The 25,497-nt window shown below is 48.7% G+C and overlaps 1 protein-coding gene across 3 annotated transcripts in view; it reads right to left on the bottom strand.

Moving 5' to 3' along the window:
* Nucleotides 1-25,497, bottom strand: part of Helz (Helicase with zinc finger) — a 126,820-nt gene that overhangs the window by 15,999 nt on the left and 85,324 nt on the right. For all 3 annotated transcript variants that reach the window (XM_037431399.2, XM_037431398.2, XM_075869420.1), the window contains 2 exons: nt 25,098-25,415; nt 19,975-20,082 (listed from right to left, as the gene is read on the bottom strand). In XM_037431399.2, coding sequence (XP_037287296.2) covers nt 19,975-20,082; nt 25,098-25,415 — 426 coding nt within the window. The remainder of the gene's footprint in view (nt 1-19,974; nt 20,083-25,097; nt 25,416-25,497) is intronic.

Below are 25,497 nucleotides of genomic sequence, written 5' to 3'. Positions count from 1 at the left end.
TGATAAAGTCATTAATTAATAAAACCGCGCAATGTCTCAATATGCCGCATCCCTTCCCGCAAAGCTTGTTTAAGTAAGGGAAGTAAAGTTCGTCTCACAGTATGTCCATGTAGTCGGGGCCTCGGAGTTGCCTGCTCGAATCGGGGCCGAAGGTTGGTTCTTGGCGTCGAGGTCTGATCTGTCCAATTCGTCAGCGTCTTCATCGTCTTCGTCATCGTCGCCTACGTCGTGCCTCTCAGTGATTTCCATCTTAGCTCTCCTTCCCTAGTATGACTCTCATCGCTATCTCTTCACACCGTTATCTTCCTTTTCCATTCCATCTCTCTACCATCTCAAGCTCATCGCATAATATCTCTGCCTCCTCTTCGCATCGTATCTTTCACCCCCCCCTCGTATCCTCTCGTAGTCCCTTTTTGTAGAACCCGACTCCGCCCTACCGGGGCACCAAACCAATCGCCACTATCGACGCGGCATATTATCTTGTCAGTCGGAGTGTGTCGTCTTCGACGGCCGCCCCCGCGGCCCACACCAGTAGAAAACCCTCTCCCAAACAAAGCCGAGCAAGTAACAATGTACAAACTCAAGCCTCAGAGAGAGAAATGGGCGAGCTGTCCCAAGACACTTTAATTACGGGCGAACAATGGTCCCGATGCTTCCGACAAAGTGCGTCGTCTGTGATGGCCAACGTCCGGAGTTTGCAGTGTTGTGCCAAAATGTTTTCGGGCCGAACCAATTGCCCCGGTTCCTGGTACTTGATGAGCCGATGTCCAGAACGAGTCTCAACGTTTCCATGCAGCTCGGTGTCTCCCGCGAAATTCTCCGCAGCCGCCGCTTCTTCGTCATTCAACGCCGCGGGTGGCCATCCGCGCAGAACGCAGTAATGAGCCCTGGAACCACAGAGGCTGACGGGAAGTCAGGCCGGACCTGGCACAGGCGCTGCAGCGGGGTCGCATTCCCTGAACCAACAAAAGGTGCTCTGCTGCTCCCCCATGCCACAAATCTGAAGGGTGCGCGCGGATTATTGCCACCGTACACTGTCACACTGTCTGTAGACAAGGTGCCGCCTGGTCCTCGTGTTTGCGCGGGGGGGACCCGTGAGAACAGTAGAAATAATCCTTCCAGGTACTCAACTCTGGAATGCCTATTCATTACACCGAAGATTTTCTTTCCTTTTTTTATGCGTGGGTTTAAGAAACGAGCAAAAACATCTTGAAAGGACCGGGGTTCAGTCCGTGTTTGCGGGGACGTCACAACGTGAATGTTTGACTGTATACTACTCATTCATTTCATATAATTCAAAACTTCGAATAATTTGATTTCACGCCAAAGTGGATTCCAATACTGCAATATTCGCTCAAATTTTCAAAGTGCCCAAAAATTTGGTAATTTCTACATTGCTTGCGTATCTCCATCACTTCATACAAAAGATGGAGTACATAATGAGGTAGCCACAGCAATCTTACTCACTAGAGCACTGACCACATTTTCATGTTCCTGAAAGTCAGCTTGACATTAGAGGCAAGATCGTAATGCAGGGTAAAATTTTTGAGAGAAGAACCTTTTAATTCAAACATGCTGGATGCCAGAATTTCTACAGTGGCTGCTGCCACCATGGCCAAAGAATACCAGACTGAAGAATGTCTACCCTTGTGTTACAGGCCAACGTCCACTTCTGAAAGCACAGCACAAATGCGAGGCATCAAGAACACTATATCTCTTACGAGACTATTTTTCATTTACTTTGTTATAACCAAAAGTTCGTTACATCTAAGTTCGATGTACCTAGGCTTGAGTGTATATCTATATTTCTGCATTATCAAAACTACAGTGGGTGTGTAGTCATATTTGCAAGATGTTTCAGCACGCGAACAAAGGAAAAAGGACAGGGTAGACAGAAAGAGCGCTGACTTCCAACTAACTTTATTTCACAGAGTGGCAAGAATATATACTGCTAAAAAGGATGATAAAGGAGCATGAAGGTAAAATGCAAGCCTAATCTACACATCAGTAACAAAACACGTGTGACGGTTCCTCTGTTGCCTCAAAGCCCAGCCAGGTAATCACGTTCAGCCTGTGATAAAGCAATCGATGATGTGCTTACACATTTATCTCCTAGCAAGTGTACTTTTTGGCTTCGATAATTTCTCAGGTAAGCTGGTCCCTATGCCTTGCCAATATTGAGCATTGATCAAAGAGAGGGGTGGACCCACAATCTCGGCAATGAATGCCAAGATGCCCTTGTACCACATTGTGCACATTGTTTCGGTGTTCTTGGAGGCGGTCATTTATGCACCTGCCGGTTTGCCCAACATAGATGCACCCACACGTCAGTGGAATCAAGTATATGACTCCTACTGCGCATGGGACGTAGCGTGTCCTGAGCGCGACAGAGCACGAGGCAGAATTTGCACGAGGTGCATTGACCCATTTGCAAAGCCTCTGCAATGTTTCCGGGGCAGAAAAAACGGCTTTGCAAACGGGTCAATGCACCTCGTGCAAATTCTGCCTCGTGCTCTGTCGCGCACAGGACACCTCCGAGAACACCGAAACAATGTGCACAATGTGGTACAAGGGCATCTTGGCATTCATTGCCGAGATTGTGGGTGCACCCCTCTCTTTGATCAGTGCTCAATATTGGCAAGGCACAGGAACCAGCTTACCCGAGAAATTATCGAAGCCGAAAAAATACACTTGCTAGGAGATAAATGTGTAAGCACATCATCGATTGCTTTATCACAGGCTGAAGGTGATTACCTGGCTGGGCTTTGAGGCAATAGAGGACCCGTCACACGTGTTTTGTTACTGATGTGTAGATTAGGCTTGCATTTTACCTTCATGCTCCTTTATCATCCTTTTTAGCAGTATATATTCTTGCCACTCTGTGAAATAAAGTTAGTTGGAAGTCAGCGCTCTTTCTGTCTACCCTGTCCTTTTTCCTTTGGTTGCGCGCTGAAACATCTTGCAAATATGACTACGCACCAACTAGCCCAAGCTTCCACTCTTGTGGGTGTGTAGTTTTGAGCAGTTGCCACCTCACAGAACCAACATGTGGCCTCATTACTCACTGTGATCACCACAACACCGCATTGCCACAGAAAGTTGTGGGGTCTAGAGATGAGCGCTGCTCTCGAAACACACAGACACACTCACATTGTCCAGCAACCAACGTGAACATTTATTAACTTCATACTGACAAGCTGGCCAGCTGAATCGAATATGTGACAAGTAGAACGCTTACATAACGCCACTACTACACACAGAAAACATAACATACACCATGTGCGCATGAGTCCTTGTTAACGTCTATCCACCGACTGACCGGCAAGGGCCGAACGGCCCAACCCGCAAAATCCTACCCAAGGACCCTACCAAGAGCATGCATACTGCCAAATCCACAGAGATCTGCAGCTGTTCCTTATGTGCCTGCCTAATCTCTCTCCCACCAGGTGGCATTACTGGCATCACCGCGCTAACCCAGCACCGCACAGGCATAGCACCACGTCCTGCTAACAAATGAGACTAATCCGCAAGACACTCATGCCCTAAAAGGTGCAAACGATTTTACTGTGCGTGATATAGAACCCATGTGGGAGGGTTAAGAATATCATAGTTGAAATCAAGAAGAAATGGACACAGGTCGGGCAAGTAGGGCGTCGGCAGGATAAGCGATGGTCATCAAGGGTAACTGACTGAATTTTCAGAGAAGGCAAGCGGGTGAAGGAAAGACAGAAAGTTAGGTGAGCAGATGAGATTAGGATGTTTGCGGGTATAAAGCAGCAGCAGCAAGCACAGGTCCGAGTCGTCAGGCGAAAAATGGCAGAGGCCTTTGTTATGCAGTGGCCGTAGTCAGGCTGATGATGATGATGATGACTGCACCCCTCACAAAGTTTGGGGTGCAATCTTTACCAGGGAAAAAAAAGAAATCTGATCTTTGTACCAGAAAGAGCTCAGGGCTGCACTCATTATGAAAGTAAATATGATGATGGGAATGCGGCGATGGCGTAGTTGTTAGAACCTCAGCCTTGCATGCAAAAGGTCCGTGGTTCGAATACTGATGCCGCGCAGTTCCCAACCGGATTAAAACAAAAAAGAAGATTTCGCGTGGTGATGAAACTGCATCAAGTGGCCTGGGGTGCGGCCTCGCCGGTGACCACAGCCGGTAACACACTTCCTCACCAGAGAAGCATTGGCCACCCTAGAGCAGTATCTGGCCACTAGCTCCCACATGCATACGTCAATGAACTCACGGTCCTTAGTCACCAGCAGCTGCGAAGCAACTGACCACGGCGGCGGTCAATTCTGCAACGCAGCAGAGGGTGCTAAGAATCTCTGGATTCGGACAGGCCGCCATTAGAACTTGAACTTCGAAGTGTTTAACGCTAGAACCTTATCTAGTGAGGCAAGTCTAGCTGTACTATACGAGGAGCTAGAGGGTATTAAATGGGATGTAATAGGGCTCAGTGAGGTAAGAGGACAGATGGGGCCTGTACAGTGCTACGAAATGGGCACATCCTTTGCTATCGGGGCTTGGCTGACAGAAATAAACTGGGAGTGGGATTCCTTATCCACAGAAACATAGCTGGCAACATGGAGGAATACTATAGCATTAATGAAAGGGTGGCAGGTATCGTAATTAAAATCAATAAGAGATACAAGATGAAGGTGGTACAAGCTTACGTGCCTACATCCAGCTACGATAACGTTGACGTTGACAGTTGAAAGCTTCTATGAAGATGTGGAATCGGCAATGAGTAAGGTAAAAACACAGTATACTAGACTGATGGGAGACTTCAATGCTAAAGTAGGGAAGAAGCAGGCTGGAGATCAGGCAGTAGGAGATTATGGCGTCTGCACTAGAAATGCCAAAGGGGAGCTACTAGTATAATTTGCAGAAAGCAAGCTTTACGGATTTTGAATACCTTCCACCCAAAGCAAAGGAATCATAAATGGACATGGAGGAGCCCTAATGGCGAAAATAAGAACGAAGTAGACTTTATACTGAGTGCACACCCAGGCATTGTGCAGGATGTCAAAGTGCTTGGCAAGGTACTATGCAGTGACTATAAAATGATACGCTTCCGAATATGCCTAGACTTGAAGAAAGAACGACAGAAACTGATACGCAAAAAGCCAATCAATGAGCTAGCACTGAGAGGGAAAATAGAGGAATTCAGAGTCTCACTTCAGAACAGGTACTCAACTCTTATCGAGGAAACCAGCCTTAGCGTTGACGCAATGAATGATAATCTGCAGAGTATCATTATGGAGCGTGCAGTGGAAGTTGGAGGTACGGTAGTTAGACAGAACACAAACCAGCTCTCCCAGGAAACAAAGAACCCCATTAAGAAGCGTCAAAGCATGAAATCCTCAAGCACAACAGACAAAACAGAGTTGGCAGAGCTTTCAAAGTTGATTAATAAGCGTAAGGTATCCGATGAAAGAAGGTATAACATGGAGAAAATTGGACATGCTCTGAAGAACGGAGGCAGCATCAAAGCAGTGAAGAGGAAACGTGGGATAGGCAAAAATCGTATGCATGCACTAAGGGACAAAAGAAGGCAAAATAACTACCAATATGAGCAGCGTAGTTAAATTAACGAAGGCGTTTTATAAAGATCTGTACAGTAGCCGGGACAACCACGACCTTAATACAGTTAAACTTGGATATAACGAAATTGATAAATTCCCGAAAAAGTTCGTTATAAATAGGATTTCATTATATGCAGGTTCAGTACGAAAATTCGGATAATAAACACGCAAATTAAACAAAAGGAAGACTGAAGGCACACCTAATCCAAAACACTTATCTTACAGTAAAAAACTGTGCTGTTACAGTTAAACCTCGTTATAACGAGATGGGCTATAACAAAATAATGGATATAACGAGCAAATCCTAATTCCCCTTGAAAGTCCCCATACGAACCAATGTATTCAAAACCTTGTTTTAACGAGGCAAAATTTGCCTGTTATGGGATATAACGAACAAATTTTGTTAAGAAGTAAAATTTTGAGCCGATGTCACGACAGTGCACAACGCAAATTTGAGACGGCGCGCAATGCGAGAACTGTATTTAGCAGTTCAAAACTCCCGCCACGCGCCCTCCAGCAACGCCCGCAAAGCAGACGGCACGCGCTGTTTCCGGAGGAGAGGTCGCTGCACACTCGAGGCACTCTAACGCAGCGCCTCCAGAATACGATTCACCGATTTTCTTGCGCAGAACATCAGATAAATCGTTCACTCTCTCCACACGCAAGACTATAGTCTTTTGACGACATTTGCAGATTACGTGCAGATACAGGGCCAATTTATTTTTGAGCTTCTGCCCTATCTTGATCGTGCGGTGCTCGTAATTCCTATAACATGAATGCACCAGGCGAGAAGTGAAAGCGTGTAACGCTAAATAAGAATGTGGCTATGATAAAAGCCGTTGAGGCGGGTACATAGAAAAGCAAAGTTGCAAGTGACTTTGACGTGTCGACGAGTACACTGTCCCCGATCTTGAGCAAACAAGAGTCCATCATCGACGTTGTTGCGCATGGGGTGAAAGGAAACGTTAAGAGGATGAGAACTGCTTCCTTTGAAGCAGTCGAAAGGGCCGTTTTTAGGCCGTTTTTAATCTGCCGAAGAGCGGTGCCATGCTACAAACATAAGCAAGAGACTTCGCCTGCATCATGAGCCATGATAACTTCGTTGCAAGTTCGGCTTGGCTCCAACGTTTCAAGAAGCGCCACGACATCGTCGGGAGAGTGGTCTGTGGCGAATCACAATCCGCTAACGAAGCAGAGGCTACAAAGCGGGCGAAAGAGAACATCACGCGACTGCTGGAAAAATACAGCGTGGAGGACATTTTTAACGCGGACGAAACTGCTCTCTTTTTCAAGATGTTGCCGCACAAGGCTTTAGCCCTCAGAGGTGAGCCGTGCCATGGCGGCAAACAAAGTAAGCTGCGGATCACTGCGCTACTTTGTGCCATGACTGGTTCTGAGAAGCTGCCAATTTTCATAATTAGCTACAGTACATCCCTTCGCTACTTCAAGGGGAAGAAGCAGCGCCCAGTCAAGTACACGGCCAATGACAAAGCCCGGATGACCATGGAGATTTTTGAAAATGGCTTTTGAAATGGAATGAGAAGCTGGCAAAAGCGAACCGCAAGGTGTGCCTTGTTTTAGATAACTGCACCGCCCACCAAACCGCTGCCGCGCTCCATAACATCGAGCTGCTGTTCTTCCCTGCCAACTGCACAGCAATACAGCCGCTTGACCAAGGCGGGATTTTGTCACTGAAGGCAGGTTACCACAAGCGCGTGATTGCCAGGTTTTTGCTCAACTTGAGGTTAAAACGGGACACCGATGTTGACTTGTACGCTGCTCTCGAAATGCTTCAGGCGGCGTGGATGAGTGTGACGGCGACCACGATCGCAAACTGCTTTCGACACGCCTCATTTGCCGCCGCACCAGACACCAGCGATGAGCCATCAAACGAGCCCACTGTGCCGGACGGTTTTGCCACATCCAATGAAGTCGCTGCATAATGGACGGCACTTCGTGACGCCGGTGTCGTGCCTGACAGCGAGTCGTTTTGCGACTATGTGAGTGCGGACTCGGAAGTGCTGGCAACGGAGCAGCTCCCGGATGACGATATTGTGGGCGCTGTCAGTGATCGTAACGAAACCAGTGACGATGACTCTGTAGTGCCATTATCACAATCATCATTTCTCAATCACTGCGCCGCGCCTCTCGCGCAGCTGATGCTAGCTCGAGCTCCGGAATGCTGATAGGAGATCCAGGTCACCAATGCAGCGAGAGAGGAAGACGGGACGGCGGCCAACGTGGTCGTGTCGTTCTCTCGCCACTTTATTCCACGCCTGAAAGCGGAGCCGCGTGGCTTTCCACGTCCGACACACCAAATGCGCTAGCTTGTTCTAATCCTCGCGCAGCTCGAGCTAGCATCAGCTGCGCGAGAGGCGCGGCGCGGTGATTGAGAAATGATGATGGTGATGATGGCACTACAACTCTGTCGACAATCAGGAGACAAACGTGCCGACGGCGTCGGAGGCATTAGACACGGTGGACGTACTGCGTCGCTACTTCGGCGCTCACGAGGGCGGCGAAGATGGCTTGAACATTGCGGCCGGAGCTGAGAGAGCCATCGTTCGCATCAGGAAGATGCATCAACGTCCAATTACAGACTTCTTTGCAGCTAAGTCTGCCTGAAATGCAAGCTGTGTATTTTGAAGTGCATTAAAACAGGTGCATGACTTTTTCCTTTTCATTTGGGAATGCGGTTATTTTGTTGCATGCCACCGTGCGGCGGGATGCTATTTTGCCCGCTATTTTTTGGGGGTAAGTACAGTGCATAATATTTGCGGTAAATGCCCGCTACGGCTATAACGAAATATTGGTTATAACGAGCAAATAGCGGCGGCCCTCCAATTTCGTTATAACGAGCTTTAACTGTATTGCGATAGCAATTATATGGACGCTCTCAGCAGGTTTTTGTTGTCGCCGCCATATTTCGTAACCATAAACATGCCCCCGCGCATTGTAACTTTCACGAGCGGGTAGAAGCGCGTGAGCGCTGCTGAAGCAGAGATCAAATGAGTCGACCCATTCCTATCACCTGGAAAGTGTGTAAGATAACATCTCCTGTGTGTTAGAACTGTCGCCGAATGCTCAAACAGAAAGTAAACCACCCATCTTCAAAGAGCGTGAAACAATGGAGGAGGCTGTGGGTGGGGGATCGCTAGAGTAGCAATAATGAACTCAGATATTAAGGACGGTCGTGATCGCTGGCACGCATGTTATCTCGGCTAGTATCAGTGGGGTTTCAACACGAAGGGACTGTGTGAAAAGAGTGCTTCTCCCTGGAGCAGCGGTATTTGCTCACACCAACGTTTTGTGGGAGTTCCGCGATATCGGATCCAAAAGAGCAGGCTGCCAGCCTTACTTCTTATAACATTACAATTTCTTACTAGCGCGTTCATTGCAATGCACTCAACGCACTGTCAAGTTGCCAGAACTAATAATCTAATCGCGAAATCTACCAGCCTGCGAACCCGCGGCACAGTGCAAGACGGAAGCACGTGACGAATCAACCTCTGAAGATCCATCGTCACCGTGGTCTCCGAGAGTTTCCACCGGCGCCTAATCTAACATCCCCTCAGTGCTGACGACACGTTTGTCCGAAATTAATAAAAGTCACAGTTTCGCCGTGAGGGCGAAGCAATGAATGCGATAGCAACAACTTGGAATGTAACGCTGAGAACGGCAAGCAGATTGAAACGTCGAGTGCGCTGCTCACACACAAATGATGCGCGAAAACAACACACACACACACACAGGACGATAGCGAACTAACAACGTTTACCACTCGACACTTAACGCACTGTTTAAACAAAAACGATGCATGAAACGTAATTATAGGTAAAGATGAGTGCAAGCTAACAAGTGCTCCAGTTGTTACTTCGCTGCGTTTGAAAAGTGCACTCTTTTCGCAAACGGCGCTTGTCCAGCGATCTTTATGCGCCGGCAACTAAACGCAATCGTTCAAAGTCCAAGGCGAACGATTCTCCTCACCGAAGGATAAGCGCGCGCACGCACAGGCATTTACCTACTCCCCTGCCCATTCGCGGGGCAAAGTATGCGTGGGAGATGAGCACGGGTTGGCGCATCGTGAAGAGCTGGGCGCCTCTTCTCACACAACCGCGTATACACCAGCGGCATCGAGAGCGGCAACACCGGCTCAATAACGAGCGCTCACTCTCGCTTGGTGCACCGTGTGCACCGGCGCCGCTTCGCACTTCGTCAGCGGCGGGGCGCTCGCGGAAGATGCATGCTCCTACCAAAATATGGAGCCAAATTCCTAGATTGTCCGTAGAAAAAATTCGTTATATCAAGGTTGTCTCGCGCTGTTACTTTGTTACATAGAAGTCGCAAACACATGTGTTTTTATGGAGCAACAGCGGGGAATAGAAAAACTTTGTTATATCGAGGAATTCATTATATAAACGTTTGTTATAAGCAGGTTTAACTGTATAAGAACTAGCAGTAGCCCAAATGACACCCTACCAGTAATGATAGAAGAAGTCAGAAAAGCCTTGGAGAGCATGCAAAAAGGCAAAGCTACTGGTGAGGATCAGGTAACATCATATCTGCTGAAAGATGGAGGACAGATTATGTTAGAAAAACTAGCGACCCTGTTTACGAGGTGTCTCCTGACGGGAAGAGTACCAGAATCTTGAAAGAATGCTAACATCATCCTAATAGTACATACGAAAGGAGACGACAAGGACTTGAATAAATACAGGCCGATTAGCTTGCTCTCTGTAGTATACAAGCTATTTAGAAAGGTAATTGCTAACAGAATTAAGACTACATTACAATTCAATCAACCAAAGGAACAAGCAGGATTTCGAACAGGCTACTCAACAATCGACCACATTCATACTATCAATCAGGTAATAGAAAAATGCTCAGAATATAACCAACCACTATACATAGCCTTCATAGATTACGAGAAGGCGTTTGATTCAGTAGAAATATCAGCAGTCATGCAGACATTAAGGAATCAGGGTGTCGACGAAGCATATATAAACATCCTGGAAGAAACCTACACAGGATCAACTGCTAGCATTGTGCTTCATAAAGAAAGCAACAGAATACCAATCAAGACGGATGTAAAGCAGGGGGATACAATCTCCCCAAAGCTATTTACCGCATGCTAACAGGAGGTTTTCAGAGGCCTAGAATGGGAACAGATAGGTATAAGAGTTAATTGAGAGTACATTAGTAACCTGCGCTTCGCCGATGACATTGTATTCCTGAGTAACTCAGGGGAAGAATTGCAACTCATGATTACAGAGTTAGACAAGGAGAGCAGAAAAGTAGGTCTTAAAATGAATCCAAAGAAAACGAAAGTAATGTACAACAAACTCGGAAGAGAGCAGCGCTTCGAAATGGGTAATAATGCACTTGAATTTGTAAAAGACTATAAAAGAAGTTGTAAAAGACAAAACGTTTCTATGGCGTATGCGGGCTGCCCAGGGACAGTTTGCTGAAGATAGCGCCATCAACCACCGAAGATGAGTAAAGTGCAACAAAGAAGCTGTTTCCAAACTGTGCGCGTATGTCAATTCCGAAAGGCCAAGTGACCTAAATTTTTTTTGCCTTACCAAATTTTTTCCTTCTCCCAAAATAAAATTCGTAAAATTTACCCCACGTAATAAACACACCCCTACCTTTGCTTTGATTTTCTGAGAAAAAAGTGTGTTCATTATGCGGGTAAATACAGTAGCCCAGTCAACTGGTCAACGAACTGGACACATGACAGAAGCTACCACAGAGAGTAATACAGGAGTCAACTCAAGGACGAAGCCCACTTCCTTCGTGCATGCAGCAGCCTGTACAGCCTAGGTATCTTTGTATTTTACCCCATCAACACTAGCAGACACACCTACTAGAAGATTTACAACAGTGACACAAATCCATTTCGTAGTTCCCTATAGGGAGCACTTTACCACTTAATTTATACAGCCGGCCAAAAAAGTAACATGAACTGCACGCATGGCGACATTACTGTCTGCACCGTCTATCGGTCAGCGGTCTGCTGTAGAGAGCATAGCTCGGGCCGCATATTTGCCAGGGCTATGCTCTCAACGGAAAGTGGTTAGCCACTAAACGGTGAAGCGGAAATTACAGCACACCCTAATACGGCCCATTTCATTTTGTGCCCAAATGTACTGGCAGAAGGAAATCACTACTGCCTTTGATTTCTCTAGTGCGGGGGTGCTGACACCCCCTGTAAAGTTGTTTGTGCTGCATGTCACATGTGGCAAAAGCCGTATTTCGGGGTCGCAACTATTGAGCTGTAGGTGGGGTTCTGTTCACGGGCGTTGATCATCACTATCATCATTACAGTTAGATAAATGGATGTATGCATGGATGTATCCAGCTGTGCCCTTTAGATCAGGCAGTGGCTCACGCCACCTAGCCATAAAGTTAAGTACTACAGTCGAGCCCGCTTATAACGAACCTGAGCGTGACACGGCATCCGTTCGCTCTATCCCGAAGTTCGTAGTAAATGAAACATAAGTTTTAAAAAAGTTGCGAGTGAAAACACAAACTTTTTTGCCCCAAAAAGTATGTGGTGCACGTGTTTCGAAGAGCAGGAACGATAAGGGCAGTCTCGAGTTCATATAAATCGGCAGGCTGCTCGTTCGCCGAGGCCTGTCGCATAAGCTGCATGAGGCGCTGGCTCCAAAGCTTCGTCGTTCTCACAATCCGATTCCTCCAAATCGCTCTCGCCACGTACTTCATTCCCAATGCCCCAATCTGTGCACGATTCCGCAGTGTCAGCATCATCATCGGCTGTAGCATCATCATCGGCTGTAATTAAATCATCGCAACAGATGTCCCACCCGCTCACCCAGGTCGGAGTCGACGACGCGCTGCCACAAATCGCCGCCGCAGAGGTCCTGTTCGGAAGCTTCAGGCTCAGCATCGGGCCCGACGATCGACGAAGTCGGCCTTGCGAAAATACCGTAATTACTCCAATCTAACGCGCACCTTTTTTCCGGTTAAGCGAGTTCATAACTCGCATGCGCGTTAGAATCGAGTACGAACAAAAAAATTACGGTCCATCTATTGCCATCGGCAAATCCAAAATGGCCGCTCCCTACGTGCGTCGGCATGGCACGTCGGCCATTTCCTATGTGTTTCTCATGTGCGGCACTTCGTACGTGTGCTGAGGAGTTTGTCATCTAGTAGTGCATTAGCATCGACGGCGTGGAAGGGCCGACTCCAAAAACTCGAGTGCACCACGATGCCGCTTTAAAAAAAAAAAAGTCATCGCGTGTGCAGAAACGGACGGAAATCGGACCGCATCTTGGTCGTTCGGTGTTCCCGAAACGTGCGTGCGGGACCGGCGGAAACAAAAGCAGAAGATTGTCGACAGCAAAGCTTCACGCAAAGGCTTCAGTGGACCACAGCAGGGTCGGTTTCCGCAAATTAAAGAGCTGCTCGGCGAGTATGTGCTTGAGCAGCGAGCGGCACAGCGGCCCGTGACGACAGAACTGCTCCAAGTGCGGGCTATGCAATTAGTCTTAGAAAAAGGTCTAATGCGGAGCCAGTTTATAGCGAGCAGGTGCTGGCTAACTAACTTTATGAAGAGGAAAGGCTTTTCCCTCCGAAGGGGAACATGCATTTGCGAAACGTTATGCGGAGGAGTACGATGAAAAGCTTCACAGTTTTCAGAGGTTCGTCCTAAACTTGCGGCGCAACAACGGCTACCTGCTTGGGCAAATCGGGAATGCCGATCAGACGCCTCTTTACTTCGACATGCCTGGCACCACAACCGTCGAAAAGAAGGGGGCGAAGCAAGTACGCGTGTTGACATCGGTCCACGGTAAAACTACAGTGACGGCAATGCTCTGTTACATGTCAGATGGGCACAAGCTTCGCCCGTACCTCATATTTAAATGTAAGACGCTCCCGAAAGGAGTCGTTTTTTCGAGTGGTGTGATCGTGCGGGCCAGCGAGAAAAATGGGTGCGCGTTGCAATCGATGTTTTACGTTTTTTGTTTTTTTTCGCGGTGGAAATCGGGTGCGTGTTACTATCGAGGGCGCGGTAGAATCGAGTAAATACGGTAGTTTCGTGCTTATGTAGCCGTCACGGCCGCCCACGAAATATTCACCATCTCCACAGCTGAATACCGGGACGCCCGAAGCGGCAAGTTGGCTGCCAGGTGGTCAACAGCTATGAGCAAGCGCTCCGCAACGCGGCACCTAACACGTGGATTACGCTCAAGCGAAGAGGTCACATTTTCGTCGTTTTGTTGAGCAGCACGAAAAAGCGTGCTAGTCCTTCCGTCGTCTATCATGGCCACACAGGCACACCAAGATCGAGCAAGACGCGCACACACGTGGAACAGCTCTGGGCGCGTTTCCAGTCGGAAAACTAAACTAATTCGAACCAGCATGGCGGGCGTCGCGGAGCGGTGGAGACGGGCGAAGGGGTTATGATCAAGAGAGGAGAGCAGACTTGCGAGAGAAGGGCAAAGAGTTGCGATGAAAGATTCCTTCCTCCGTGCGATAAAGAGAGGGGAGGATGTGGCGGGAGGGCGACCTTGAAAACCAACACCCACGGGAAGGAGGCAGGTTGCGTAGCTTGCTTGAAAGGTCCGCGAAACTCGCACGTAGAAAAACTTGGAAAGAGTGCCAGTGCCCGCAGAAGTCAAAGCATGGCCGCCTCGATCGGTGCGCGCGGCGGCGTTCGAAGAATCGGCGGCCGTGGTCAAAAAATAGTTTTTTTTGCGCCGGCGAGTTTGCGTGGCCTCAGGAACTTCGATATTTCACAATTCATTCCGCGCAATTTGACAACCGCTCACGCTCCCGCACGCGCGCAGAAGGCATGATGAACCGAGTGCGAAGTGAGCGAGAACAAGTCCTAAACACGAAATGAATCGCGGATTATTAGAGTCAGAGGGGTAGCGTACACGCGTGGACTAGACGCAGACTATCAGATACAGTCGGTGGCTGACGATGTTGGCAAATGGTCTGGCCTTTCCAGTCCAGTGACGCCAACAACAGTACCAGCGATCGAAAACAGGGTACGTGGCCGACCGGTCTTTGAAAGATCGGTGGCAGTGTCAAAACACGGGCCTTGTCTGGCGATGCGGGGTGCTCAGAGTAGCGGGGGGGACAAAGGACGGAGGGGTGCGTAACAAAAAGCGGTCAGGGAGAGAAGCAACTAGAGGGGCGCGGAGGCAGAATCGGCGTTTAACGATAAGAATGTATGGGCACCTCGTTGATGCCTGATCGGTGGTCTAAATTGGTTTCCCGGGAAGTCCGCAGACCGCTGACTCCGTTCGCAGCAACCAATCAGCGGCGCTCGCAGACGTTCGTTGTAAGTGCGATTTTGTGCCATTGAACCAATGTATATTTTGACAGTCATGCGGATATTGTTCGTTTTAAGCGAAAGTTCGTTTTAAGTGGGGCCGTTATATGTGAGCTCGACTGTATCACTATGCCTTTAAGGATTGAATTTCACACGAACCTTATTTGTAGCCACCAATCAGTTAGCCTTTTCCTGGTTATTTCTACCCGTTTAAAGTCTATTTTGCCTTCGCTGTCCCTTAACACGACTGCTTTCGAAAATTCCGCGCCATTACCTTGGACTATAGGGTGGAGCCTGTGGGAATTGAGGCTAGCCCACTGCCTTTGCGCGGGCTTTGCCGCCTTTTCTGCCGTTCTCATGTCCCGACATGTCTGCCCTCCTTTGCTGTCTGCCGCGCTGGGAGAGCAGAGTGACGTTTCACTCCCTCACCCGGTAGCGGATGTTGACTGTGGCGCCGCGCGCGGAATCTCCCGAGAGGTTTTCGCGCGCTGCGTTAGGAGCGGATAAATACTCACTCTCCGGGACTGCAAACGGCGAGCCACGCAATCTTTTCCGTCCGTCGACTCCCGTCGCTCGGGGCTCGCCGGACTTCGCTGACGGCACCTCGTGCCCGAGGCGAACGCTCACTTTTTGTTGCCCCACTGCGTACGCACGGCCGAAGGGCGGCACGGTGTCCTAGTGCGTGGCCCAGCTATGCCGACCCGTCTCTCTTCGAAGCCAACGCTAGCGCCTTTGCCCTCGCTCGAGCAACCGGGCCTTGGTCCCGGTGTCTCCGTGGATCACCTTTACCGCGGAGATGTGCTCGTGGCACCCTGTGTAGTACTTTTATGCCCGTGGCGTGAATAAGCCTATTTGCTTTCTCGCCGCGCCTTTGCAACGGGCTGTACTGCGTTTGGTGTTGCCACAATAAAGTGTTGCGACTTTGAGCAGCATCGTGTTCTCGCCACGGCGACGGTTAACGCGTGCCCTGCGGCTCGCTAAGACCGGACCCACGCTGGTGGCCGTACTCCTTCGGGATACGTGTACACCACACTGGCGCCCAACGCGGTATCAAAAGCTCTAGCTTTTCACTGCTCTTAGAGAGTCAGTTCGCCTGCGCGATTCGGGCTCGTCGCAACATGGCTGCTTCGCGGGACTTTTGTCCGCTGTCCCTGTTAGCGGATGCCGCGTTCACAAGGAGGCTATTGCCTCTATAGACGGGAACCCTTCGGCACCCGTCCGTGTCGGCGCCCCCTATTGCGGTGACGACACGAGGCGCCTAGCCGCTCCTTTTGGAGATGGCGCGTCGCTTCGGAATGGGCCTCTTGCCCTACCCGAACGTTACGCACAAGCGCCTCCGACTGCTAATGTGCCCTTCGGCATGCATGGCAGTTCGTCGGCACAGCATTCGCAGTCGGTTCCCTGTGGAATTGACGGGGCGCAGGCCTTGGCCCTCGCCGACTTTTGCCCGCCATCAGCCGTGCAACCGACACTTCGAACGCACGCTGAGCAGGCGCCTGAATTGTCGATGGTAGCCGCACCAAGTGCGCCTTCGGTTCGACAACAGGCCAATCCCACAAGGAGCCTATTTTGCTCTGGGAATGGCGCGCAGGGCGGTTGTCTGTTTGAAACCGCCCCACTGATCGAGCTGGGCGACTGCTCGCCTTCGCTCGACCGCGCCGCTAACGCACCAACGGCTTCCTACGAAGCCGGTGCGATGACGCAGACGTTGCTGCAAAACGCCATGCAGATGATCCAAGCACTCTTGGTAGCTGTGCAAACGCTTTCGGCTGGTTCGAAAAGCGGTCACCCCGCTGTTAAGTTATACGGTGATCAGCTCACCGGGCGGGTACGGTGATCAGCTAGCTCACCGCCCGAGATTACCTCGACTCTCTGTCATGTTATCAGAGAGCGATGGGTTTGGATGATAATAAGGTGGTGCTCGAACGTGTTGTTCCAGCTGCACTGACTGACACGGCGGCGAGATGGTATCGGCTTACCGGTTACCGTGCAGCAACCCTCGAGGAGTTTCGTGCGGTCTTCTTGCGCGAGTTCGTACCCGCTGACTACGAACGTAGGATGCGGCGAGAGCTCGAGCTCCGTACACAAGCTCCTGACGAGTCTTTGCAGGAGTATGTACGTGCGATGGATGAACTTATTTCTATCGCTGAGCCCCGAGCCTCGAACGCCGCCAGCCAGTGATGCCCTTGAGCCGCCCTGCACTTGGAGAGGGGCCATGACCCTTCCCCAACGGCAACAGCCTCTCGGCGCCGCCTTTGCGACTGCAACTGGCTGTGCGTGGGAGTTGAGCGATCGCGCTCTTGACCCCTTTACGCATAAAAGGCGGGCAGCTTGCGCTGCTCCACCTGAAACCTCCACACAGGGACGCTTTCCGACCCAACGTAATGCGGGAGGTGCGGCTCGCAGAAACGTATCCAGCGGTAACGTAGCGAGCCGATCACGACAGCTCGAGGCTGCTCCATCTGGGAATACAGACCATAATGGAGTGCGCTGTTACCGCTGCCGTGAACGAGGGCACATAGCAAGGGAATGCGCCCGATCCAGGCCTCCTGCGAGGCAGGGAAACGGGCTTCCGGGTCGTTTATGAATGCACGAGCGACCCAACCTTTGCTTCTTTCCTCTACGTGCAAGGCAAGCTCTTTTCTTGCTGATACGCACGCACCGTTCATTCCGGTCACCATTGCCGGCCGTGAATTTTCGGCTTTGGTGGACACGGGCGCTAGCCCCTCGTTGTTCGGCGAACAGGTGTTGTCCAACTTGCAGAAGCACTCAATGCGCTTGCGGGACAGCTGAACGACATTCACCGTTGCAAAAGGCGTGACCCATTTGGCAGGCGCTGCAAAGTTGACTGTCAGATGGGGAGATCGAATGAGACGCTCCCGTCTTGTTCATCTTCCAGGGCTCAATGTTCCAGTGATTCTCAGTCGGGACTTTCTCCTTAAAACCGGTATCGATGTGGACATTGTGAATGGCGGCTATCGTGATGGCCCATTTTGCCAACTCAAGCCGTTCATCAGCCCGCCGGCGCTTACCATTGCCTTTGCCGCAGAAGCGTCGGAAACGTGCCCTCAAGCCCTTTACAGAACGTGTACGTCGGAAACGTGTACACCACAAGCCCTTTACAGAACATTATCAAATGTTCAGCCGTTTCCTCCTCCTCTCCACACGCACTACCTACCGTGCCTGTGCCTTCATATTTGGCTCGGTACGTCTTGGTCCGCAATACTGCCATTCTGACCTTGAATAGCAGAGAACTACCCCGAGAATTATCGTAGATCTTCTCTATTGCAATTTCCTGCTTGAAAGCTTGGTCTCCAGTGATGATTTCGCAAGCATTCCAATCTTCCACATGTCCCTCTCTGTTTCCTTCACCTTCTTCTTAACTGATGTTTCCTTTTGGCTTGATATTCTGCTGTTGTTTAAATACTTGCTTGACAATTTTCGAGTTCGCTTCCTCCGTTTAGAATCAACATTCTTCATGTACAAGTACCTGAAAACTTTCCTAGCCTAACGCTCCTCTCTCATTTCGGTAGCGCCGGCAGTGACCCCTGGCCGCAAGCATTGGTGGGGCACGAGAGAATTGAGCGAGTCCGTTTGGCGTGAGGCGTTTACGCAAACGGTTACCTACAGTGGTGGGTCTGCCATGGATGGCACTGTGGGCCGTCTGCGGTGGGCCCACGTGGTGAGTCAGGCATTGGCGACACCGCCTTGTTTGTCATGTTGTTGAGTGTTGTTTAATATTGTTACCAATAACTCATGAGATGGCTCATGATCAGTAAATGGACCCAGGATTACTCCTGCTCATTTAATACTTAAAGGGGTAGCAAGTCGAAGTACCGCGAGTTTTCGTCCGTGGATTACATTCCTATGTCCTCCGCAACAACGTTCTCTACAAGAGGAACTTCAAACACACCGGCGAGACGTTCCTGTTTCTGATACCATCGTCACTGCGAGCGTGAATTTCAGAAGCGTGTCATGATGACCCGTCGGCAGGTCACTCGGGCATTCGGGAATAGGACTTTGGCAAGAATCCACCGGAGATATTACTGGCCAAAATTGCTGGATTCAGAACAGCACTATGTCAGATCATGCCGAGAATGCCAAAGGCGCAAAGTACCGCCCCTAAAGTCAGCAGGTCTTCTGAAACCGATAGAACCACCGAAAGTCCCATTTGAGCAGGTGGAAATGAATTTTCTAGGACCATTTCGTATGTCATCATTCGGGAAGTGGTGGATAGTTGTCGCAACCTACTATATGACCTGCTATGCCGAGACGTCATCTCAGGAACGGCAAATGAAGTGGCTCAATTTTTTGTGACCCAGATAGTGCTGCGACATGGCGCATCTAAAGTCCTTGTAATTGACAAAGAAACTGCGTTCACTGCCAGGCTAGTACAGTCTGTCATGAAAATAACGCACACCGACCACAGAAAAACTACAGCGTACCATCCGCAAACTAATGGTTTAACTGAAACGTTGAACAGGATGCTTGCTGACATGATCGCAATGTATGTGGACATCGAGCATCGGACTTGGGGCACCATATTACTGTATGCTACATTTGCGTACAATACCGCAGTACAAGACGCAACCCACTTCACGCCATTTCAACTTGTTTATGGTCGGCCAAAAATGTCCCTTACTCACTGTCTCGAACTTCGTCGGTCTTTTCTTCTTCACCCCTCGAGCCTCGTGCTGGTTCTGTGGCATAACATCGTGGAGCGTTGCATGGCGCGATTTTCTTACCACTTGTGTGGCGGCTTTCACGAACGCGACTTGTTGCACGCATCTTCTTCGACTGTCGAACTGTGGCATTATTGTGTAAGGATGTCTTAGCGTGTTGATCACAATTCATGTTATATTTGTTCCACTGACGATATTGTCATTCTAAAAGTAGTTAAATAAATGTGTGTGTTGAATGGTTTGGTCCGACCCCGTCTGCTGTGTCCGTTCACGTGGCGCTCGCCAAGAGCGTGGCGCTCGCCATATCGAGACCCTGAACTAGTCAACATATTTCTCTAGAGATAAAGCTCACAGAGCAGCATTCCCGTGTGTATGCCTTGGAAGGCTCATGACACTCACCTGGTCGTAGTAAGGCGTCACGACTGCCACGGTCGATGGGTCACGGGGCCCCCAAGTCATGGGCCACTGTTCCACCAGCCGCTTGACGACATCACACACCTCAAGCACCTGATAGCGAGAACCACAGAAGTATACATTTAAGGGCTTGTTTTCTTTGTTGGACACAGTATTAATGAGATCTAGCAGACAATCATGCCTAGAATAGCATAGGGGATGTTATTAAAATTAACTGCAATGCAAATGTGCAGAAACAAAAGTGCACGAAAAGATAACTTTCCCTAGGCAGCCCTAGGCAGGAACAGAGCCTGCGACCTGCGAATAATGTGTCCAATGCTTTGCCAACTGAGCTACCACAGTGGCCATCCCCCTCATCCACTTTATATGGTATATATGTGCATTAAACGTGGAAGTGTCCATCAGTGCCGCCGGTAGCCACAACGGTTACTGGCGCCATGGCTACTTGTGTGGAAAACGGAAGAGAAAAAATGGGCATCCCTGATGAATCCGGCATTGCGTGCAGCTTGCTTTCTGCAATTATCGAGAATAAGGCCTCCATTCTTGGTGTGCTTGAAAACGGCACGAGAGCAAGAAACAAAACATGCAGCATTCCAGGACGTGGACAAAACAGTGTTGGCATGGTTTTGTGAACATCAGAAAGGCTCGACAAAGTAAGGTTATTGACTTTTGGCAATAAAATGTGTCTTTAGCCAATCCAGTCGTTTCTGCCGCATTGTCGCATCAACAAAATTCCTGCAAGATGAATTTCTTTTTTTGCTTTCCCCGTCGTGTTGGTTACTGCAGGTTTCAACTGTATTAAGATGCCAGTGCCAATCGAATATATTATTTTTTATAATATTTCTAGAATACTTTTTCAATAGTTTGAAGTGAAATTGTAGGGAAAAAAATGAAGGAGAGCATTGCCACAATACCAAAATGTGGTGGGGTGAAGCATATTGAAAATATGAAGCCGCCACTGCCAATCTGATGTTGACTCTATGCTTCGAGAGGTTTGAATAGTTTCCAATAGTAAACTTCCAGTGCGAATCAAATAGCAAACACAATTAAAAAAATATTCTAATATTCACACACCCATAGTTTTGAACTACTTAGCTAGTTGCCGAATCGAAGCAGTGCCAAACATCAGTTTTACCACAACTGCCTCATCAATTTCCTTATCGTTCCCGGCAATAGCAGCCAACGAAGTACGCGCCTCCTTACCATGAATCACAAATGGCAGACTAATAAAACAGTGAAATCTCGGTAGAACGAACCCCACATTAACGAACTTTTCAGATTAACGCACTTTTAAAAAATCCCGCGCCGACTGCTAATACAGTCGAACCCGGCTACAACGAAACTCAAGGGGCGCGGAAAATATCTCGTTGAAGCGAGAATTTCGTGGTAAAATTGAAAAAAATATAGCTGATCTGAGCTACCTAAACAAAGGAACGTTTATTCTTAAAATTAAAAATGTGTCCGCTGCTTCCTATTCTTTCCCAGCAGCGTCGCGACGCGATTCACAGTCATGCATAGCGAGGCCATGGTGAAAACCATGCTGGAACAATGCCTATAACCACTTTCGTGAACGTACCAAACAGTTGCATTACCACCTTAACACCAGCAGATGTCTGCCGTTGAAGTGTATCCGACAACGCCGAGATGGAGGTAGGGTATCGTGGAGCGGTGACTTTTGCCTTATTCTATGCCATTCTTATCATCAAAATTTCATGGCTGGCTGATTTGGTTGATAATGAGGACGAACAGCCGCTCTGATTAGGTACCACACTGGCCAAGCGTGAATAAAGCGTGATTTTGTACAATTGCTTTCATCGTTCAAGTTTTATTTTCACCATCATCTTGTAATTCTGTTTCTTCCGTTATGTGCGATATTGCCTGGTTTGTACGCGACTGTGTTTATTTGCCCGCCCACCCTGTATTAGCCTGAGAAAGGCTTACAGTATTAAATAAATAAATAAATAAATAAATAAATAAATAAATAAATAAATAAATAAATAAATAAAATAAGCATTGAAACCGGAAAAGGCATCGCTCCACGGTTGCACACAGCAGCTGCGCGAAGGAAGCACATGAACTGAGCGACTGAGCTTCCGCTTCAGATCGTCTGCGGCTCCAAAACAAGCCAGTGGCAAAGGCAGGGCCATCCTCCATGAGCAGGGCAGTCTCATTGCTATCGCTATCGAGCAATGGCGGCACACATGGTTGCTGAACAGCGGCGGTTTCTGGTGGTGCCAAAGCGTGTTTTAGACTTCATTGATGTATTTCCAGGTTCCAAAACTGCATCAAAGTGTTAAATATTGGGTTTTCTGTATAGCAATAAATATCTGAGCCTGGAATTGCATTGTGAAATTTCGTTGAAGCGGGACGGCAGAAGAAAAAGTGTTTGTTGTGGCGACAATATTTATGTATTGACTACTACAGACTGCTGACGGGGAACCGTGAATTTTTCGTTGTAGCGAAAATTTAGTTGAAGTGGCGTTCGTTGTAGCGGGGTTAGACAGTAGTTTCAATGTAAAACTATTTCACTACTACGTACTTCAGAATACCAAACTTTTCAGAATAACGAGCATTAATTTAGTTTCGTGTTATATTAACAATGCCTCGGTACTACAAACTTAAGTTCTGAAATCCACCGCGACCACTGGAGCGGTACGCAAGCAGACGACAAAGCAAACAAACACCTTGCTTCTCGAAAGACGCGTGATGGAGCGGAGGAGAAAATAAAATGAAAAGGGGACTTTCTTTTCTTTCTTTTTGCTGAAACGTTGACGATGCAGGTTTACAAGAGGGTGCAGAAGCTAGGGCAACACGGGAGGACAAGGTCAGCGAGACGGAGTGGGAGTTGCGGAGCAGGAAACATGGTTGCGGAAAACCTGAGACAGCGAGAGAGCCGAAAACAAAACGCGAGGAATTTTTCTTTTTAGCACTTTTTTTTCTTCAAAACAGGCGATGACAGCCGTGACGCTTCGGGTTTTTCTTTAGAGGCCTTGTTTTTTCAGTCGTGTTCATATATCTTTTCGGTGATTACTTATCGCGTACGCAAAGCAAGTCTGCGTTCGTGCTGCGATGATACTACAAATGAGTTCATCTCTGCTTGCGACGAAAAAGCGGAAGCAGTTGTCCCTAAGCGAGACAATGGATATTCTTCGGCAACTGAAAGGCAAAAAGCAGGCTGTTGTGACCAAAGAACCGAATCGCACCAAAGGAATGTGGATGAGCTGGAGGCCTTTGCGCTGCAAAGTTTGTGCTACTCGTGTCAAAAAAAAAAAATATCACAGACTTCTTTAAAGTAAACGTGCACTTTTTCGTTGTTTACTTGTGCATTTGTTTTTTTTCTCATGAAAAACAAGTTGAAGGACCTACTGTTGTAAAGGTAAGTCGTTTTGGTTGGTGAAAAATAAGTATTTATGGTTAATTTTTGAGCTCTCACTATAACGACCTTTCAAAATAAAGAACAAATTTCTGAGGTCCTCTTAAGTTTGTTATACCGAGATGTCACTGTATAAAAAAGCCTGCACAGTTCGTCGTAGAGGCAATTGTGGCATGGAACAACTAACCATGGAAAAAAGATTGCTCGTGTGATAACGTTCAAATTGCACTTGAATGCACATGTACGGCCATTGTTACACATAACATGGCACACGTGGCCACACTACTTAAGCCGCAAAGTGGGCGCCGCGCAAGATATTGTGGCGCAAGCACAATCAGTGCCAGAGCTAGGGCCACATGTGCGACGTCTGCTACAGTTCCTCCCACTTTGCCACACATACTCTGGTATAAACATTGTGCAGCGTGAATTTTGCAGCTTCGATCAATTTTCGGCCACATTCTAACAAGCTCTGTTTCCTTATCGCGCGCAGGTGAAGAAAAGGCGGGGTTATTCTATCTCACTGATCTGGTTCGTAGCACGGCGCTTGCGAGTGCACCGGTATGTTTGATGCGCCATCTGCAGGTCTAAACGAGGCGGGCATAGTGTTTTTCAAAAAGACCGATTGCCGATGACACTAAAATGAGAATGTGAAGCGACTCGGCGATGTCGTAGCAATGTATGCATTGCCTTCCTTGTTTTTCTGCGAACAATGGCATGTGAGCCTGAAAAGCATGGCCTTCGAGATGTGCAACCTCGTGACATATTTTTAGTGTTTTTGGTTTTAAAATGCATGCCTCGGAGGCAATGCTTTTTCTAGCTTTTCGCATCAAAGCGACGGCTGCCGGCTACAAAGCCACAAGTGACATCGATATCGCCAAAATATCGACAGTAGGCGCTCAGCATTTGACTAGTGTACATCTTTCCTTGTTCTTCATAAATCGTCATTCGAGAATTGAAGAGAACATTGACCCGCACGTAGCAGTAAACATTGTGACTAGTGATTGGAGCGACGTCAAGTAAAGCACCGTCATAAACTTTCCTTGTAAGCCAGGTGACGACTTCGGGTGCGTCATGACTGCCAACAACGACGTACGGTGCCTCAGCGAGCTCTTCGGGCACCATCTCGGACAGTGATGAGAGACGCCATTGGTGCAGATGACGATGTAGCTGTTTCTGACTGCATCCATGCTGAGATCATGGCTGCCGTTGCCACGGAAGCGTACTCGTGCGGTTATGAATATGCCAACGTCTTCGTTGCCGCCACTAACCAACTTTCTGCCACGCTGCAAAGCTTGCATCGGCGTTCTGCATCGATCAATGCTGTTGTGGTCAAAGAAGTGAACTCGCTCATTTGAAAAGCTTCAGTGATATTGAGGATGACTGGAACAAGACGGCGCACAAGACAAGCTTACGGACTATTTTCGTGCGAGATAAAGTGCAGTAACTTGCTGTCCACACCTTCTTCTTTATTATACTGTGAGCGAATTGTTGTTATGCTTGTAACGATTTCGGTGGCCTGAAATTCTTTAATTTAGGCTTTAAGTACGCATACTTTGCATTTCGATGTATCAATATATCGAACTATTTTGCTGCGATCCCGTTCAAGTTCAATATATCCGGGATGGACTCTACTTTGTGCGGCGCCTGTCCTGGTGCTTTGCTGAGCACGGCTACCCGTTTGTGTTACTTATAACAGTGGCGGCACTTATGCATCCCAAACCAAGGCGACTCCTACCTCCTTGTGGTTGACATAAGAGGTGCTGCCATTCTGGGGCGTGTCCTCGCCTTGCGCCACGAAGAAGCTCAGGGCGTGGAGCACATGGTGTGGCCCGGGACTTCCGACAGCACGCAGTCGTCCCCCGTAGAAGCTCTCCGAGGCAAAACGTACCAATGCCTCGTGCGACCGGTAGTTGTCTTCGAGCACGACCTGGCATGGGTGCCGGGCGTTCCCGCTGCCTCGGGTGGCGTGCTGGAATGCATCGAGCAGTCGCTCCAGCAGGGACACGTGCAGGCGGCGCTCACGTGTGAACACCGAGAACACCTCTGGGTTCAGCTGCACCAAAAAAGGGAGGTTATCGAAGAAAGTAAAGGACAATGAAGGGTGAACTGCAAGCACACACTATGCGCAAACTACT

Source organism: Rhipicephalus microplus, chromosome 7, assembly GCF_043290135.1.
Source record: "Rhipicephalus microplus isolate Deutch F79 chromosome 7, USDA_Rmic, whole genome shotgun sequence".
NCBI lineage: Eukaryota > Metazoa > Arthropoda > Arachnida > Ixodida > Ixodidae > Rhipicephalus > Rhipicephalus microplus.
This window is presented reverse-complemented; position numbering and strand designations above follow the sequence as displayed.